At 36.2% G+C, this 19,079-nt stretch overlaps 1 protein-coding gene across 1 annotated transcript in view; it reads left to right on the plus strand.

Annotated features, from left to right (window-relative positions):
- The first annotated feature begins 223 nt into the window (after positions 1-223).
- The window catches only part of LOC134792390 (carbonic anhydrase 1-like), a 66,612-nt gene continuing 47,756 nt past the window's right edge, over positions 224-19,079 (plus strand). Inside the window, exons 1-5 of the mRNA XM_063763682.1 lie at positions 224-364; positions 5,629-5,741; positions 6,983-7,060; positions 7,611-7,677; positions 15,688-15,852. Of these exons, the coding sequence (XP_063619752.1) occupies positions 295-364; positions 5,629-5,741; positions 6,983-7,060; positions 7,611-7,677; positions 15,688-15,852 (493 nt within the window). The 5' untranslated portion in view covers positions 224-294. The remainder of the gene's footprint in view (positions 365-5,628; positions 5,742-6,982; positions 7,061-7,610; positions 7,678-15,687; positions 15,853-19,079) is intronic.

A 19,079-nucleotide genomic window follows, 5' to 3' on the forward strand; every position in this document is an offset into this window, starting at 1 on the left:
CGGGATTGAAAGTGACGGACTCCGTTTTATCACGCCAAAAAGAATAGATCACGCTGTTACGTAGACAAGAACGACCATCATATCCGTACAGGTGTCTTCATAAATAAAATAAAAATAAAAATTTACAGTTTGGTTTGTTAAAGTCGGTACAAAGTCAGCCATAGACGGACTCTATGCGGCGGTGATGTCATTGTCATCGACCTTTCTTTCAATGTCAATTTTGAGATTACTTTAACAATTACTATAATTACCGATATTTTATTACAAGTAAATGCTTTATCATCTCTTTATTGCATGGTGTTTTATGTGAAATTCAGTGCGCTATGCTTTATATTCTTGTTTATAATCATGATTCAAGGTTTCGGTGAGTGTTTATATAATTAATTTACATAGCACGATGAACTTAATTGCAATTCAAAAAGATGTGCCTGAACATTTCAAGTTTTGCGTAAATATTCAATTTATAGTCTCAACACGTAATAAATAAAAAACCTGATATGAAACAGATGAAATTCAGAATCAATCTATCCGAGTATTATAATTTTCGTAATCGCATTTGTCTATTAAGTATGTGTTCTGTGAATCATTTATTACAACTTATTTATAAAACATAAAATTTTAAAGTCCAAAAGCGGCATTGCATTTAAGACAATAGTAATTCTTGCCGACTTAAAGTACCTACCAAACAATAATCAACCTGTCGAGCCATAAATATATTATAAAGCTAACTGAGCAGTTTTTTAATTAGATACTTAGTAGCAAAAATATAATCTGAACTTCAATTCTCTCGTCCTATTAAGTACTTACTGCATTTATTTTAATATTTCTCCTGTTTGTTTTTTACCACCCAAAATAAAAAAAATATGAAACCCTATTCTTTGGAGGGGACTGATAACAATTTTATTTATGATAAAATTGTCATCAAATACGAATATAATTATATAAGAGCTTGGAAGTTTTCGCTTTCAGCACACAGGTCAACCGAAAGACTAAAACCAAAAGATAAAAAGATAGGTCACGTTTCGTGTCCGTTGAGGATACATAATAAATAAATATTAAATAAATATTAGGGGACATCTTACACAGATCAAACCTAGCCCCAAACTAAGCAAAGCTTGTACTATGGGTACTAGGCGACGATATACATACTTGTATAGATAAATACATACTTATATACATAGAAAACAACCATGACTCAGGAACAAATATTAGTGTTCATCACACAAATAAATGCCCTTACTGGGATTCGAACCCAGGACAATCGGCTTAGCAGACAGGGTCACTATCCACTAGACCAGACCGGTCGTCAAACATGGTCCACACATTTAGCGACGTAAAGTGTTATACGTATTGGCTAGTTTTTTAATGAGTTCCTTTTTATCAATTCAAAATAACAGTACTGTAGTTTATTGAACAAACAGTCAAATCGACATACTTATATTACTTAGTCTGGATATTTGCCAGTAATACCCTGGTAGCCCGTCGGCTCCCGACCACATTTAAATTTAATTACATTTACATTATACAATTACAACATAAAGATGTTTGGAACTATTCCAATGCAAATACATTTCCAAAATTCTCTCATTCATTTGCAGAACCGTAATAATCATATTAGTTTTCACTGACTATTAATCTCGCTCAACGATGCACAGAAAACAACGTGCTAATTTAAACTTCTAAAATCTCAATGCAATTCATTCCCTGCACTCATTCACTTCGTGCTCACTTCACAAACGGTTCGCAGTTCGGAAAAATAAACATCGGGAGTTTGTTGTTTAATAGTTTATTCAGCTTGTATTTGTGTTAAAGTGATATAAGGTCATGTGTACACATCGGTAACTCGTGGCATTTAGGTAGCACTTAAAAGATTAGTGATGAGCACATATCGGTAACTCGTGGCACTTAGGTAGCACTTGAGAGTTTCTAACAGACTAGTGATGTGACAATGTTCTTCCTATACGAGTCGAGAAAAAGAAACCACTAAAAAAAGGAACTAATCTTTTAAGTGCTACCTAACTAAATGCCACGAGTTACCGATGTGTAGTCATGTGGGGTATGAGAAACATACACTCGGGTGCAAAGAAATCGGACCACCCCAGCATTTTTATCATTTTTTCAATTTCTGTAAAAACTGTATGTGCTACTGTGACATATTATATACCTAATGAAAGGTTTGCTTTTCCTCTATAAATTGATGTGCTTTTCACAGGTTTACTTCCAATATTTTCAGGCTTTCAGGGCTAAGAACTTTGTCACCCTAAAAATGCATACTGGAGTGAAACTTATGCATAATGGGAAAACTGCGATTCTAAAGATATCAAGTAAAAATTAAAACAATTTTCAGCATTTTAATACCGTATATTACCTCCTCTAGCCCTACGACATGCAGTCATTCGGTTTTTCATTGATCTTATGAATTTTTTTACAGTGTCTTGAGGGATGCCCGCCCATTCTTCTTCGATCGCAGTCTTTAGCTCCAGTAAGGATTCAGGGGCGGGATTTCTGGCCCGGATTCTTCTTTTCAGCTCGTCCCAAATGTGCTCGATCGGGTTTAGGTCAGGACTGCGGGCTGGCCACTCCATGACTCTGATGCCGACCTCCTCCAAGTACTCCTTAGTGATCCGAGCTGTATGCGGCCGAGCGTTATCTTGCATGAGGATGAACTCATCGCCGATATAACCCGCAAATGGGACCACATGATCAGCCAGGATTTCCTCCACGTACCGACGTGCAGTCAAACCGCCTGAATTCGGTCTGGTACCTGGCCCTGTGATGAACACAATGTCCGTCTTCGCTTCCAAAGAAATACCAGCCCAGACCATGATTGACCCCCCACCATAAGCAACACGTTCCTCGATGCAGCATTGAGAGAACCGCTCCCCAGGTCTTCGGTAGACTCGTACCCGTCCGTCATTGCCAGACAAAGTTATCCTGCACTCGTCGGAAAAAAGTACGGAACTCCATTGCTGAAGGGTCCATTCTTCATGTTCGCGAGCGAAGACGTGTCGTTGTCCACGATGTATTGGGGTGAGTTTTGGGCCATTTGCAGCTCTGTGAGCTGTCAATTCCTTCTCCTTCAGTCGTCTTCTAACTGTCCATCGGCTGATAGACACATTCCTGGTCTCTAGGAGCTTCTGCTGAAGCTGAACGGCATTCAGTCGACGATTTCGTAGCGAGGTAAGAACGATGAAACGGTCATCTCTCTCAGAAGTGATGCGAGTTCTGCCAGTTCCGGGTCTTCTGGATAACGTCTGATCTACGCGGAATCTCTGGAAGACACGTTGAACCGATGACTTCGATAGGTTGAGTTGTCGAGCCACTGCACGTTGACTAAGCCCTCCCTGCAATAGGGCAACTGCTTGGCCGGCTTCAGTCGAGGTAGTATCCATTTTTCTCCAGTTTTTCCAGGTTCAGGCGATGAGAGTAGTGTTCAGGAAGACGTACCAATCACGAATGATGCATAAACAATGATAATGACTGTTTTTATACCTAATGATAAGTGGTCAATTAGTGCATGCGCTAATGAGGCAGTTGGAGGGGGGTGATTTCCAGGCCCATATTTTGCACAATATCCATCCCCACCCCTGAATATTGATGTCATTTGATAGGGCAGAAAATTATCTACCACGTGGTATTTAAATTATCATGATCGAGGTTACAGTTTTTACACAAATTGAAAAAATGTTGAAAATGCTGGGGTGGTCCGATTTCTTTGCACCCGAGTGTAGTTTATTTAGCTCGGGGCAAGAGGAACAGTATGAGGTTTCCCTACAAGTCTTTATTGTCTTGCCGCAGTGGTCTTTTTACCCCATCTGAACTTACAGAGTTTTATTAAAAATTAGACGTTGAGAATAATCTTACACACATCGATCTAGCCTAAAAGGTATACTTAACAAATCTGGAACAAGTATTCGAGATTCGTATTCAAAGGTCTAGTGACAATGCTAGAGGCAATGAAATTGATTTCAATATGTTTATTTCAAGACCGCATAGATAACATTATTAATTAGTATTACAAGTACTTACATTTAAAGGAGTTAGTGCCCACATGCTGCACAGTCATACGTTAAAATAACCAGAACTAATTAACCTGTAATAAAAAGTAGGTACCTTATAAAATATATAAATAAAAATGCCACGAAGGCATTTTATGAATATGATAACTTACGACGCCTTGGGCCTTACTAGGTATCTAAATAATTTAATGTGTATTGAACATCTCAAGTTATTTTCCACGTCTCTTCAAATCGTAACGTATTAACGTTCTCTAATAACTGTAGTAGATGAAAGTGTCAACAAATATAGCACATCTGGGTGCCTAGCCAAGGTGACAATCGTTTACGCTCCGTGAATGAAACGCAACTGTCACAGTCTCGCTAATTTGGAAGAGTGATAATAAAGACACAAAGCGTTTCGTTTTCGTATCGCAAGCGATTGTCACCTTGGCTAGGAACCCTGATGTGTTTTCAGGATAGGAGCGAGCTTTTTTATTTCAGAGAAACATGATATTCTTAATCTGGTAAAAGTCGTCATGTACCTCTTTAGAATAGAATATTTGAATGATTTTAAATATCTTGTATCTTATATAATCTCTCAGTTTTTCCATATTTCGATATAAATAATATGCCATTAGAATTCGTTGTATAATTCAAACCTTTCTGGGACACGATATGCAAAACTTAATTGCAATTTTTATTAATGTAGTAGTCATGATTTTGTGTACAATGAATAAATTATGTTCAAATAACGTATTTACGTTATCCAGTGGGCTGAGCATAAAAATAAGTGAAGTATTAAGTAGATTTTATTTGGGCCCTCTTGAATTATAGCAGATGTTCATTGTTCGGCCGCCAGCGAACAGTGAGGGGAATAGCGATGAAAAAGTTTTGTCTTCGCGGACAATTATTTTCTTTTAGTGAAGTAGGTATACTTAAGCGTTTCGACTGCTGAAAATGATTCCTTTGTCATGTTGATAGTATAAGTATTATACACCGTGTTTTTATTGAATTCCGTTAACTTCGGGGTATGGTTAAGTACAAGAGAACTAAATGGCATAGTTAATTTTCAAAAAAAAAATATTTTTTTGCTTTTAAAAAAAAAAATATTTAAGTTTAAAAAGTAATTAAATGTAGCATGTAGCGTTGTTGTAACACGGGCATTACATTTAACTCAACCAAACAATTGAAATCTGTGACATATCAATGTCATTTCGAACATCGATCCACCGAGATTGTCCTTAAGTTTAGTAGCAAATGTATGAACTCATTCTAAACACTAATCAATATGTAAACCGGCCCTAAGGCAAGTGTACATGCTTGTAGAGGCCTTATAGGAAAAAAATAAATTATTGATTATCTCCGAAATGGAGTTAATTCGAATATCGGTGTCTTTGAGAAAGTTACTTGATTTAAGCTCAGGAATGCACCCTTGAAAATAACGGAAATCAAAAAAAACACGGTGTATATGGTCGCCTTTGACAAGATCGTCATTGGTGTCAGGCATTCAGCCACCGTATCAGCCGAGCAAACGGGTCACTGTAATGAATACTTTTAATATTCTGATTTTATACGGATTAAACTTTTATCTGAATTACTTACTTACCTAATGGTTGATTTCTGTTACCAGGCACCACGCGGGACCAAATGAGCCCACGAGCAAACACACTTAGTGATGATAAGGACGACATACAGAAACAGTTAGACAACGAAGCAAGGGACAGACTTCATTTTGCCACAGGGGTAAAGCTACCTAAATAATAAACAAATATCCAAACACCTAAACCTAATTGTTATTAATATACAATAACCAAATAGTCTTAATTTTTTTATATCTTTCTGTGGCTACATAAGAGATAAATACACCGCTACTTATTTAGGTACATTAATATTCTTGGAACTAGGCTTTTAATTTATAATTAAAACTCACCTCAGAGAGCAATCTATTCAAACTTTTTCAAGTCACTCTGGGAGTTTGCTAAATCACGTTGGTTAAGCATTTTAAAAGAAATTCTGATATGGGCTTGAAATTAAAACGTATTCAGTAAAACTCATTCAATAAACGTAGTCAATCAATCAGCGCTACATTTAAATTACAATAGTAACTACATTTCAATGCAAGTGTGGAAAGTGTGTTATTATTACTTACGAGTCCCGAGATGTCTTTTATGAGCCGTAGGCGAATAAAAGACACGGGACAAGTAGGTAAATAATAACACTTCCACACGTACATTGAACGACGTTTTTTAATCCATTTGCAAATAAATCAAAAGTAAACAAATATTGGTTACATGAGTTACACTTACAGTTACGAATTTTCCCTTGAACTTGAATGATATTGTATATTATACAGCACTATAAACTACGGTCAGCGTTGATTTACATTGCAAAATTAATCACATTAATTCATTTCATACAAAAACACTCTTACAGTTGCAATTTAGGTAAGTTAATTATTTTGATGCAACTAAATTTTAAATGACGGGCGCCGGTTATATTTTTTATTTTTTTCTGTTAACGACAGCCAACGTGGCAGTGATAGTTCCATTCAGCCAAATAATAAAAAAGGTTTTTAGTGAAAAATCGTATTATATAACGTTTTATTTATATAATAACTAATAAATATTTACTTGATATCTTGTAACAATACTTTTTGTACGTAATTAATGTTTAATGGCAAAATAAAAATTATATAAAGTTTTTGAACATCCAAACTCTTTGGTGTGGACGTATCGATTACGGTCAGAATTAAATTTAAAAAAGCTAGAAAAGTAAAAAGCACTAGTTCGCAAAAACCAACTTTGCGAACGCTAAACAGCTACGAAAAGTAGCACTTTTTGAGCAACTGTATTAAAAAAAAATTCTTTTTTGTGGTAAGTATTTGCTGCCACCAGGTGGACCAGGCGCTTATTAACCACATGACGGTATAAAAAGTCTTGGTTAGTTTAGAGCATTTTTCCTAATATTATTTAATTTGATTACAGCCAAAAATATGGGTTCTTCACTTTCCCACCCATATAATGCAAAAGTCGCACATCAACAAACGGATACCTTGGAACTTTGTAAGTATTTTTCTCAGTTCCGTAATTCATTTCTGAAACATGTACACTCGTTATGCCACAAAGCGTATCAATAGGTATGTCGACATAATTGAAATCGAACCCAAAGCTAGCTGGAATCACAGTTGGCTTTTCTATAACCGGCTCATGTCCGACGGCCCGTCAGTTCAAATTAAAAAGATATTCATAAAGATTATCAATTAGACTCAATTTATTTCGAGGTATTTTGGGAACATGTATTCCATTTGTATTTAATTTACATACGAGATTTTTTATTTGAATACAATTTTTGTTAGCAATTACATTCTGCAACAAAAGCAGCTACTTACTTAGCAATGTTTTGGAAATGATACGCACTAAGCATTATTATTTTCTCAATATGGCCGTAATTGCACTTGCGCGTACTTACAAATTAAGGTGTTTATACTACTAGGTATTTATCTAGGTATTTATACTACTAAAGTAATAAGCTTTAGTCACTTCAGGTGTGTTCAAAATTACGTATTATTTGCAGATAGTAACATAATTTTAAAAATAATTCGATTTGTTTCAGATCACTTCAAAACAAAATGCTAAACGAGATTATAACGAACAAAAAATTATTAAGGAATGGCAGCGAAGTGAGTACCTACCTAAATATTTAAGTTTCACATAAGATACATACAGGGTAAAACCGAAGAAAATAATAAAATCCAAGACTCAATACTTAATATTTACATGGTAAACCCTAATTTCCACCAATCTGAATCAGCAGCAGCAACAGGTCAAAGGTATTCGGTTGTTGTAATTTATGACGTAATGACTAGGTACGTGACGTAAACAGTTGGTTCTTGTACCATCGGGTGAATAATAAAAATATGGATGAGAATCAGTAGTTCCACACAAGTTTCTCCAGTCGTTATGAGAAATTGGATTTTTTTTTTTTTTTTATTCATTTTAGGGATAACAAACAGCTATACAATACAGTGTTACATTTAGTAGTAGAATTAAAATTAACTTAATGCATAACCAACGACATTATCCACGGATTACAACAAAATTATGCAATGGTTGGCACAAAAAAGGGAAACTGATAATTATTTGATGTACATTGTAGGTACCTACTTATTTAAACAGGTCAAAATTATGTGCTAAGTTAGTGACGTCATGCCTTATAAATATAACAAATATGTAATGAAAAAGTTTGCTTAGATCAGGTGCAGATACAAAGCTTTAACTTAAACTAAATTAAACTTAAACTAAATTAACTAAACCTAAATTTCACTTAGGAGTTTTAAAGGAATCTAAGATAGCATATTTAAACGTATTAAGGTATAATTGTATACCTTATACAAGTTACACAAGTTTTTCGATTAGGGGTCGATGTAAGTACCTCGTTGTAGTAGAGATATATAAAATTCCATTAACTAGTAAGATTTATTTTGTTCAGGTTTCTTAATAGGATCTTAGAAGGGCAGTCTGCCTCTTTGTTTGGCTAAAAATGACATGTTATTAAATGCGATAGTAACTCTCTCTGTTTCCTCCTCACGCTTCGTTTCATCGCCGAACCGATTCAGATGGAATTTGCTATGTAGGTAGTTTGAGGCTTGGAGAAGGACAAAGCCGCGTGCAGAAACTAGTCCTACTAAAACATCAAAATACCAAATATTTACTGTAACTTAACAGTTTTGAATGATTCACGGTTAATTTCACTAGACTTATATCGACCGGGATATGAACTGTGCTTACCACTTATCACGGTTCATATCCCGGTCCATATAAGTCTAGTTTACTGTAACTTGTTAAAAGTATCCCTGGAGCCTACTATAACTTATAAGTTAATAAAGAGAATTACTGTATATCTATATACCGTATATACCGTAAGGATTATTTCTTAAATTAACGTAATGTATAAGAATAAATGCCGCTGTCGCTATACGGTCCCATACATTATGCGGTATAGCTCTTAAAACGTATGGCGACGTATGTTTATTCTTGTTAATTGTTAATTATCAATCACATTTTTAATTTTCATTCAAAATTGATTTAATTTTTAATGGTTTGTAAAGCAATAACCATTAATTCTTTTTAATTGTTAGTGGTTCGAAATAAATTAATATTAATGCAAATTGATGATCAATGCAATTGATAATTAATTTCCCTTCAATGGTTAATGGTTAATGGCAATTAACCTTTTCAATGGTTAATTTTTAATGGTCAATTGCATTAACGTTCGGCCAACACTGATAGATAGCTTAGTCGGACTCTAGACTCATTTTATAGTGTGTTTTATATCTGTAATCTAATCACAAAGCCCTTTCATTTGATTCACATGGTATCTTTAAAACAAAGAACATTTTTTTTTTGTACCGCCGATTTTATGACGTCACAGTGTTCGCGCTTGTCATCTCGTATATTTGTGCTCAGGACATCATACTGAATGCATTGATACCCAATACACCTACCCCTATAAGACTTTTAGTCAAAATAACGACTGACTAATGGTAGGGTTTATTCGAAATTTTGCTTCTAAGCTGATGAAGATGAAACTAAAAGCTATGCTCTATCTTTACAAAGAATCTTCTCAATTCTCATGACGAATGTGTAATTTTAACGTACGTATCAGCTGACAGCAGCTAAATTCCACTTAGGTGTTCTTGTCATAATATATCATATCAAGTATGGCCGTTAATTCTGGTGCGGCGCATAAAGGCGCGGAACAGACGCCGAACCGGCCGAACCTTTAGGGGCCCACAGATTACCTGTTCGCAGGCCGATATCGTCCGGCGGACTTGTAATCAGTGGGCGGAGTGGGCCCCTTTAGGCAAAATACGCTTATGTACAGTCACCTGCAATGATATGTTACACAACAAAGGCCGCAAAGATATCTGACAGGATCTTATATGTAGAGCCATAAGAGCGTGTCACATATAGGGTTTGCACGACGGATCCGAAATGTATGGGAAGATCCGCGGAACGGGACAGGTTTTAATTCCGAATGACGTAACATGTCGAATATTTCAGAAAATACCCCAAAATTCCATCATATTTGGACTCGATTCCGGAATTCCGGAAGTATTTCGAATAACCCAAATATTTTGTATTTCTACGCAGCTACGCAGAGCCGTTCTGCACACTCATCTTTTGTGGAGCTAACGAACGGTCAAATGTTAACTCTCATTGTTATTGTCTGCCTAAACTTCTGTCTCGTTTATTTTATTACACTGCGAAAAAATATTAACACTTTTTTTATTACAAAGGACAATGTCGTAGTTAGCCTAGAATTGTAAGAGTAAGTTTTTTTTAGTTAAACTAGGGTAAGTTCCCAATCGTGAGACAAAGGCTGAAGGAATTACTAAACTTTTGGTATGGAAATTAATCGTACTCGTAGGTTCTGAATAATATTACATCAGCCTTTATGTAATCCGTATCTTCGTAGACAGTATTTAATATTTTACCAGTGTCTATATCGGCAAGATCAACTCTGCAACTACACATTTCGACCTAATCGTTGTTTCGGTAAGCAGCCGGTATCTCGGCAGCATGATTCTGAGAGGTAGATTTTATGGTTCATTTTTACCCGACTACGGCAATGCAAAAGGAGGGTTATGATTTTGACCGGTATGTATGTGGGTATGTATGTATGTATGTATGTTCATCTGTTCCCTCATAACTTCTAAAGTACTCATTGAAATTTGACAAACGACGTGTCATTCGAATCGTCTTAATCGTCCTCTGGTTATAGGCTATATGAAGTCACAAAATAATGAACACGGCGCCCTCTAGAGGTCATAAAGTCACGAACCAAAAAAATAAAAATATGTAATTATGACGTGTTGTATATCTTTTGAAAGAGCTCAATTAGCACATATCAAATATATACATATTGTTAGCTTTTGCACCCGGCTTTGCTTGCATGCACCCGATAAAACATTAATTTATCTGGTAGGTAATTCGAACTACGAATCTACAATCGCTCTGGATTCTATGTATCCGCGTGTTACGCGACTACGGCGATACAAGAAGGATTGTTCAAAAGAAATTTGTTTGGCCGCTATATACATGGTGTTTTTTAATGACCTGCAATATTTTATAACGTGAACAGGTATAAGAGTCTGGCGAAGCCCGACGTACGAGGCATGATGTACGCGTTCCAAAGCCGGGCGCCCTCAGCGCCCTCATACTAAAATAGTCGAGCGTAGCCCGACGTACGAGGCTCGCTGTACGCGTTCCAAAGCCGGGCGCCTTCGGCGCCCTCATACTAAAAGAGTTGGGCATAGCCCGACGTACGAGGCACGATGTACGCGTTCCAAAGCTGGGCGCCTTCGGCGCCCTCATTCTAAAAGAGTCGGGCGTAGCCCGATGTACGAAGCACGATGTACGCGTTACAAAGCCGGGCGCCTTCGGCGCCCTCGTACTAAAAGAGTCGGGCGTAGCCCGACGTTCGTGGCGCGCTCCACGCGGTCCAAAGCCGGGCGCCTTCGGCGCCCTCATACTAAAAGAGTCGGGCGTAGCCCGACGTACGAGGCACGATGTACGCGTTCCAAAGCCGGGCGCCTTCGGCGCCCTCATACTAAAAGAGTCGGGCGTAGCCCGACGTACGAGGCACGATGTACGCGTTGCAAAGCCGGGCGCCTTCGGCGCCCTCATACTAAAAGAGTCGGGCGTAGCTAATAATCGTTTGTCCTTATCTGTCATGATGACTTATGTATTTGTAAGAAAGGGATAAATCATAATTTAACTAAATCAGGCCCGAAAAGTTTTATGAATGCGGAACTTGAAAGTCATATAAAGGGTAAGTCGCCATTTAAAACTAGGTATAAATGAAACTTTTGCGGCCATCAAATCGGTTTAAGTAAAGCACGTAGAAAGAGTCTTAATTGCAAAACTTTTACAATACTGCGTACTTCGGCGGTTTGATTTCCTTTTTCCTCAATCGTATTACTTTGTCATCCACACTTTGACCACTATATGCACGTAAAAATACAGTTATTTATTTGGCTATATTTTTCAGTTAAGACGCATTTTTAAGCAAGTTATATAAAATGAGACTTTGAAAACATAAAAATAAAGTAATTAGTTATAATATAATTAATATTTTTATGCCATTTCATGTACCTACCTATTTATCGTTTAATACGTTAAAATAAGGTCTACTGAACAATATCCTGATTTTACTGAATATGTATTAGTGATGATAGATGGATGGTACAACTATTTGAATAGAACCCCCACCCAATAGGTACCTAAACTCTACCTGTATACCTAATAGCTAAATTAAAAATACATAAAATGCCCAAATTATCGGAAAAGTGTTAAAACGCTTACGCGTGACAAGTCAGAGAGAATCTGTTTTTATTTATAACGATATTCTAGAAAAGGGTTCAAGGTCCAAGGTCAGAAATAATAAGTTGTCCGACCTTTCGCGTTGGTCACGTGCGGCCCATCGGCGTTAGCCTAGCTAGCGCGAAGCCTAGGGGTTACATATCAGAATACCGAAAATTCATTTACCTAATGTCGAACCACCTATGCTCGATTCACCTATTTTTTAATTACCTAACGATCATTTTAACTAAACATTGAATGACCTAAGTTTATAATACCTAAACTCAATTAACCTAATGGATGAAACACCTAATGAACGTTTTACCTAATGCACATTTTACCTAACGCACGCTTTACATAAAGCTATTATACCTAATGCATGAAACACCTAAAACTGACATACCTAATGGACGATCCACCTAAAACTGTTATACCTAACGAACGAAATACCTAAAGTCGATATACCTAAAGGACGGAATACCTAAAATCGATATACCTAATGCATGTTATACCGAAAGTCGATATACCTAATGGACGATATGCCTAAAGTTGATTTACCTATTGAACGAAATACCTAGAGCTAATATACCTAACACACGTAACACCTAAAGTCGATATACCTAATACACGAAATACCTAAGGCTGGTATATGTTTTAACGAACGAAATACCTATAGCTAATTTTATCTAAGATTATGCCTAACTACCTTCAAACAGGTAGGGTACCTACATTATTGTAGGTACCATAAATTACTGCAATAAGGTGGCACAACTTTACTGAATTGGGTTTTCAGACTGAGTTTTTATCGTCTCTGTAAGTAAATGTGTTTGAAAACGATGCCAAATTTGTGTCTTGAAGATCCTGAGACACCCGTGACAGTAGAGTAAGTTGGCGCGTTATAATACGGTGAAAATGTAGGACTTAACTCTAACTTTACTTAACTCGTGTTTTGAGTTAACAGGCAAATTCATACATATTTAGGTATGCATACGACCAAGAATTAAATTAATATTTTTATATTTTTTTAAATGGACTATTATGGTATATACTTCGAACTAGTCATAATAACTAAAGTTAAAAACAAAAACCGGCAAAGTGCATATCAGATTACGCATGATGGAGGGTCCCGTACCATCATATACAATACAAAAAGCCATACAATCAAAAGTACGTAACATGTACCCATACGTTGATATTACTTAAAAAAAACTTTTAGTCACATGTATGGAACCCCCATACCATTTTAACTTTTAAACTATTTAGCGGCTTACAAAACACACATGAAAATATGTCTTATAATTTTTTCCGAGTAAAGTGGCTGTGACATACGGACAGGCGGACGGACTTACGGACAGACGGACATGATGAAACTATAAGGATTCCGTTTTTGCTATTTTGGCCACGGGATCGTAAATTGGGACCAATTTGGAAGCGTAAACGATATCCTTTCGATATAAATAAAATGGAGAAATATTAGGTAATTAAATTTCAGGTTAAATATGTAGATAATAGAAACAAAAACACTTTCTACTCTAATGCTATTCTTGACTCCTGAAACTATTCCATTGAGTGTTTAATTTTCAAATGTCGAAAATTCACTCAACTGTTGTTTTTTCGCGAGGCAGATTAAATAGCACTGGGGTAATGGAATTTTTGCGGCTTAACTCGGCCGATGGCTGACTTAATGAAGGTTTAACTTTTATCCATCTAAAATAACGTAATCCTGTAGTCACCCTGCTGGGTCAGAATATATTCTCACACTAGTACATTGTAGGAGAGGACGGAAAACCGCTAAAAGATGGACGAGTCGTTTGAGGGCCGACACGTTAGTGGAGGCCCTCTAATAATACGAGTCCATCTTTAGCGTTTCCGGCCGAGGCATTACATAGTGCTTTTCACTACTACTGCGAGGAAATAAGAAAACATTTGCATAACTATAAGTACTATCCCGCGATTTCTCTGGTAGCAAATTACTAGCCACTGCCTGTGCTGTCTCTTGAATTTCGGTAGGCGTCAGCGTAAGAATATCATTTTCTTCACTAACTCATTTTTATAGCGAGCGGAGATACGTGTTTCTTGTATTTTTTAATCAAACACAATTTACACTAACCAATTCAGTAACTATTTTCAGATCCCGCCTTTTTTACTTTTTTTATCACTTTTAAGAGGCGTTTTTCTGTTATTTGCTTCAAACCGACTCTAAACTTAGAAGCGTTTTTGTTAAAAAAAACCACAAACAGCTTCAAAAGTAAAAAACGCCTTAAGCGTGAACTGAATGGATAATTGTAAAAAAAAATGAACTGAAAGGTTTTGACATTTCTTTTTTTTTTAAACAAGAAATTAATAACCTAATTTTATTTTTGAAGGAAAAAGTTGCGCCAAAAAAGACCTTTTATTGATTTTTATGTTTTAAATGATACTCATTGCTGTAGCGAACCGTCATCAATGACAGATGATGATAACAATGAAACATTGTAGTAGTGGTGGTTCAGGTGCTACAGCTTGGTTTTAGACCATCTATTGCCACATTTCCGAACAGTGGCGTGAAAAAAATATAACAACCGGCAAGTTTTCATATTTCACATGGTTGTGGATTTTATTCTTTTTAAGGAAAAACTAATTAATGTCTTAAATATTTACATGAGCAAATACTGAAGTTATCGTTGATACCTACCGTAAAATGAAGTGACTTTAGGTTAGAGTAACTTTGATAGTTTTAAAGTGGCCACAAATTACTTATTCTATTAAAAAGTATAATTATTTTAGTAAATTATATACTTATTTTGTTTTTTGGATTGGAGGGCTTTTTATTTAGTACCTACATATACATATATGACATCTATTTAAATTGAAAATCTAATGTTCATGTAACTAGTAAGAACACTATGTTTGCGTACTGCCAAAAATTCCTAATAAAAATATATTATGGCTTAAAAACTGAAATTGCCTAATCGCCCCTATCTTTTGTTATAAAATTCAACATGTGTCATCTCTATAAAGCCGACCACTGACTAACAGTCCGCCGGACGATATCGGCCGGTCAGTTGTTCGGAACTGTCAAAGTTTTGTTCTAACTGACAGGCCGATACCGTCCGGCGGCCTATTAGTCAGTGGTCGGCTTAACAACACTCTTAACTGATCATCGGTGGACTTCAAGGTTTACGGATTGTGAGTTAACAGTGATGTGGATGACGATACAGTCAGCAAAACGATTAGCTTAGCACCCCTGCATAATATTTATACAGACATTGTGCTTTGTACATAGTTGACCCTGCAAACAAATTTCTATGCAGGGGGATCAGTTATCTCTGTTACTTTGATTTCAGGGCGAGACATATCAAGTTCATACTCATCCACTAGAACATCTGAATCATCTTCCTCACTGCCAATAAAAGGACCTCGTAAAATGACTGTGCGGGTGCAACTGCCTGTTAACAGATATCAAACTAAAAAATCTTTTTTGAGAAATATTCGGATGGAGGGCAATCAAGGTAAGTATACTTTGGCGATTTTCTTTTTTTTTAATGTGCAATGGAAAAATAATTTGCTTGTAGGTACATGGCATTGCTTTTAGTACGGATCAGATGAAAGTCATTTAATTATAGAGGACCTTAACAGTTACCGATTTGACCCCCATGTATGTTCAGCGATAATTTATACCGTGTATGTAGCAATTTTTGAATAGATTTTACCTTACAACTTAATGGCAGTACCTTTCTACATAAAAGATTTAAAATATGTGCCTGTACATGTCGGATGGACATACAGACATTACGATAAGGGTTCGGTTTTTATTGGTCTGCCTATGGAACTATAATTTACTAGTATAAAATAAAGCTGTACCAATCATGCATTTTTGACATAAAATTGTACCTACTGAACTAGTCTTTTGTCGCAGGAATCGCTGACATCCAAAACTTTCGACCTAAAAATATTCCCAGTATTCATCAAAGGCCCGGATACCTCTAAAACTCAGGTTTTAATAACATTCGTATTTTTAAAAACTAGTACCTTACATATATATAGAACTAAGGTTCAAATTTGAATGAAGGTGAAAACTAACATTCTAAAAGTTCGATCTGTGGGAGATTATTGAATTGCGTCGAATCCCGTTTATTTGGTGAATAAAAGAAGATGAAAGGCTTTACTGATTTTCAAGTCCGTCTACACACCGGAAATTACCTATCCGTTAGTAGGTTAAAAAACGGTAGTCTACCCATATAGATATAGAGAGTTGGCTCCGGAAAAAGTAACACAATTTTCACAACAATGCGACCCTTCTTACTAAGTTTGGTTTAGTATCATTGCTTATTACTAGATCCAGACGTTTGGTAGATGCGCATCGATGTAGGTTAGATCAGAAGAGCCGGCTAGCAAAGGGTTGTCAAATCAATCGAACAAACCAAACCATAAATTATTGTACTTACGCCATAAAGACGAGTTGACTCTATAAATCTCACAACTTCAATTGATTTTTACACCCCTTCGCTCACCTGCTCCTCTGACCTCCTTCGATTAACAGCTGCCAGATCTACTAATAAGGATAGTATAGCGAACTAACTAGAAGGGTTTTGTTACTCTCACAATGATTTACTATTTTCCACGACTTGCTCTTAGCTAAAACCCGAACAAACAAGAGTATTCATTAATTTTTAACAAGCTTTTATTAGGTCGACCTGTATGTCACTAACATGTAATGGAATCTAAGGTAACTAATTTAACCATCTTCCAAGGATCGTAGCGTCATGAAAATTGGCAGCTGTATGTAGTTCTGATGACAATACAATAATATGGTACTGTCGAACTGATCTGATGATGGAGACAGGAGGTGGCCATATGAACTCCGTGATGAAACAACGCAACCTAATTGTGTTAGGGGTTTTTAGAATTGTCTCGATGAGTATTAGTTGTCTGGCGTAAGAAAAGTACAGTCAGCGATAAAATCTTGTAACAAAAATGAAATTTTTGCCAAAAACTTATTTTATTTTTTATTAATCCTATATATATTTTCATTTGACTACAAAAAAAAACCTACATAAGAACTCACATAGAAACAGTACCTTGTAGATAGATTTGCTTCGTAACTAATTCGCTAATTTACTACCAGTATCAATTTGCCAAAATTGGATTGTTTTGAATTTGCATACTTTTAATGGAAGTTACCGCTTTACATAATTAACCGGTAAAGGTTGTTTAGAGAAGCTATATTTCACCGGGAATTTAGCATCGCTATCAGCTATTTGGGGTGGTAGTAATGGCCAGTCAGAATTCATGTCATTAAGATAAATTATATTATTGAAACCTATGCTGCGAAGCGCTGGTGGTCTAGCGGTAAGAGTGTGCGACGTGGAATCTGGAGGTCGCGGTTATTAGCTTAGCTTTATGTACGAAATATCATTTGATATTTACCAGTCGCTTTTCGGTGAAGGAAAACGTCGTGAGGAAACCAGACTAATCCCAATAATGCCTAGTTTACCCTCGGGGTTGGAAGGTCAGATGGCAGTCGCTTTCGTAAAAACTAGTGCCTATACCAATTCTTGGGATTAGTTGTCAAGCTGACCCCAGGCTTCCATGAGCTGTGGCAAAATGCCGGGACAACGCGAGGAAGAAGAAGAATATTATTGAAACCTGTACGATTAGAAACCTAGTTCTACAGGGTGTTTTGGATATGTCTGACCACTCTCTGAGGGGTGAATAGGGTTAATATGTATGATGTCATACTGAACAACTTTTACTATGGAGCCAACTCCGAAATAACAAAAAAACAATCTGCTGTGTCATAGTAAAAATCCGAAATGTATGAGACCGCTGATTTTTTTTGCAGTTTCGTGGTTGGTTCAATACTAAACGTTGTTATATTTTCTTATTAACAGAAGATTGCGTTCTAACTCTGTCATACAAAATTAACAATATTACTGTTACAACAGACCTATTATTATTTGCTTCAGTAAATGTACATACACTCAGAATTATCCCGTCAAAAAAACAAGCCAAATTAGTCAGGCTTTTAGGCTTCAATTCAAGTCCCTTAAGGCATGCCCTCCCATCCCGAAGGCGTTATAATTATTTTCAAATCGATATCATAGATGGCGCTAAATGTTACAATCAGCCATTACGAAATTTTTATACTACATATTAAGATGGATTAAGAGATATTTAAAGTGTCATAAATTAAAATCATTATAAATGAAATACAAACATTAATAACAACACGAATTCAATGCAGTAATTTACAAAATTTGAAACCACAATTATATTGCGACTGGCTACGTTATGAGCAACAGCGCAGGACAATTATGTCGAGCTGTCGAAGTAATATTGAATAATGTCACTAGATGGAGCCACCACGATTCTAGTAAGACCTACGATTCTAGTACCTAATCATTCCAAAACGAAACGAGTGTGGGTTTATTTTCCTACGTTTTGATTTTCGTTTTAAGACATGATGTGAAGTTTGATTTAGATTAGAATAATTACATTTGAGTTATAAATTTCGGAATTTAACTTAGTATAAAATGTAAAAAAATTGATCGGTGAATAAACATACCTAATTTAAATGAGTACCTACTTATTTTAAAGTAGGCCTGCCTGACGTTAAAATACAAATTAATAAACTCACAGGGCGATGTCTTTCAAAACACATGAATGCTTTGTTTTTAAACACAATGCAAGTTTTTATTTCGCTTGGTGTCCAAGTCAAACGCGCATTTTACTCCTT

The sequence above is a fragment of the Cydia splendana genome, chromosome 7, assembly GCF_910591565.1.
Source record: "Cydia splendana chromosome 7, ilCydSple1.2, whole genome shotgun sequence".
Taxonomy (NCBI): domain Eukaryota; kingdom Metazoa; phylum Arthropoda; class Insecta; order Lepidoptera; family Tortricidae; genus Cydia; species Cydia splendana.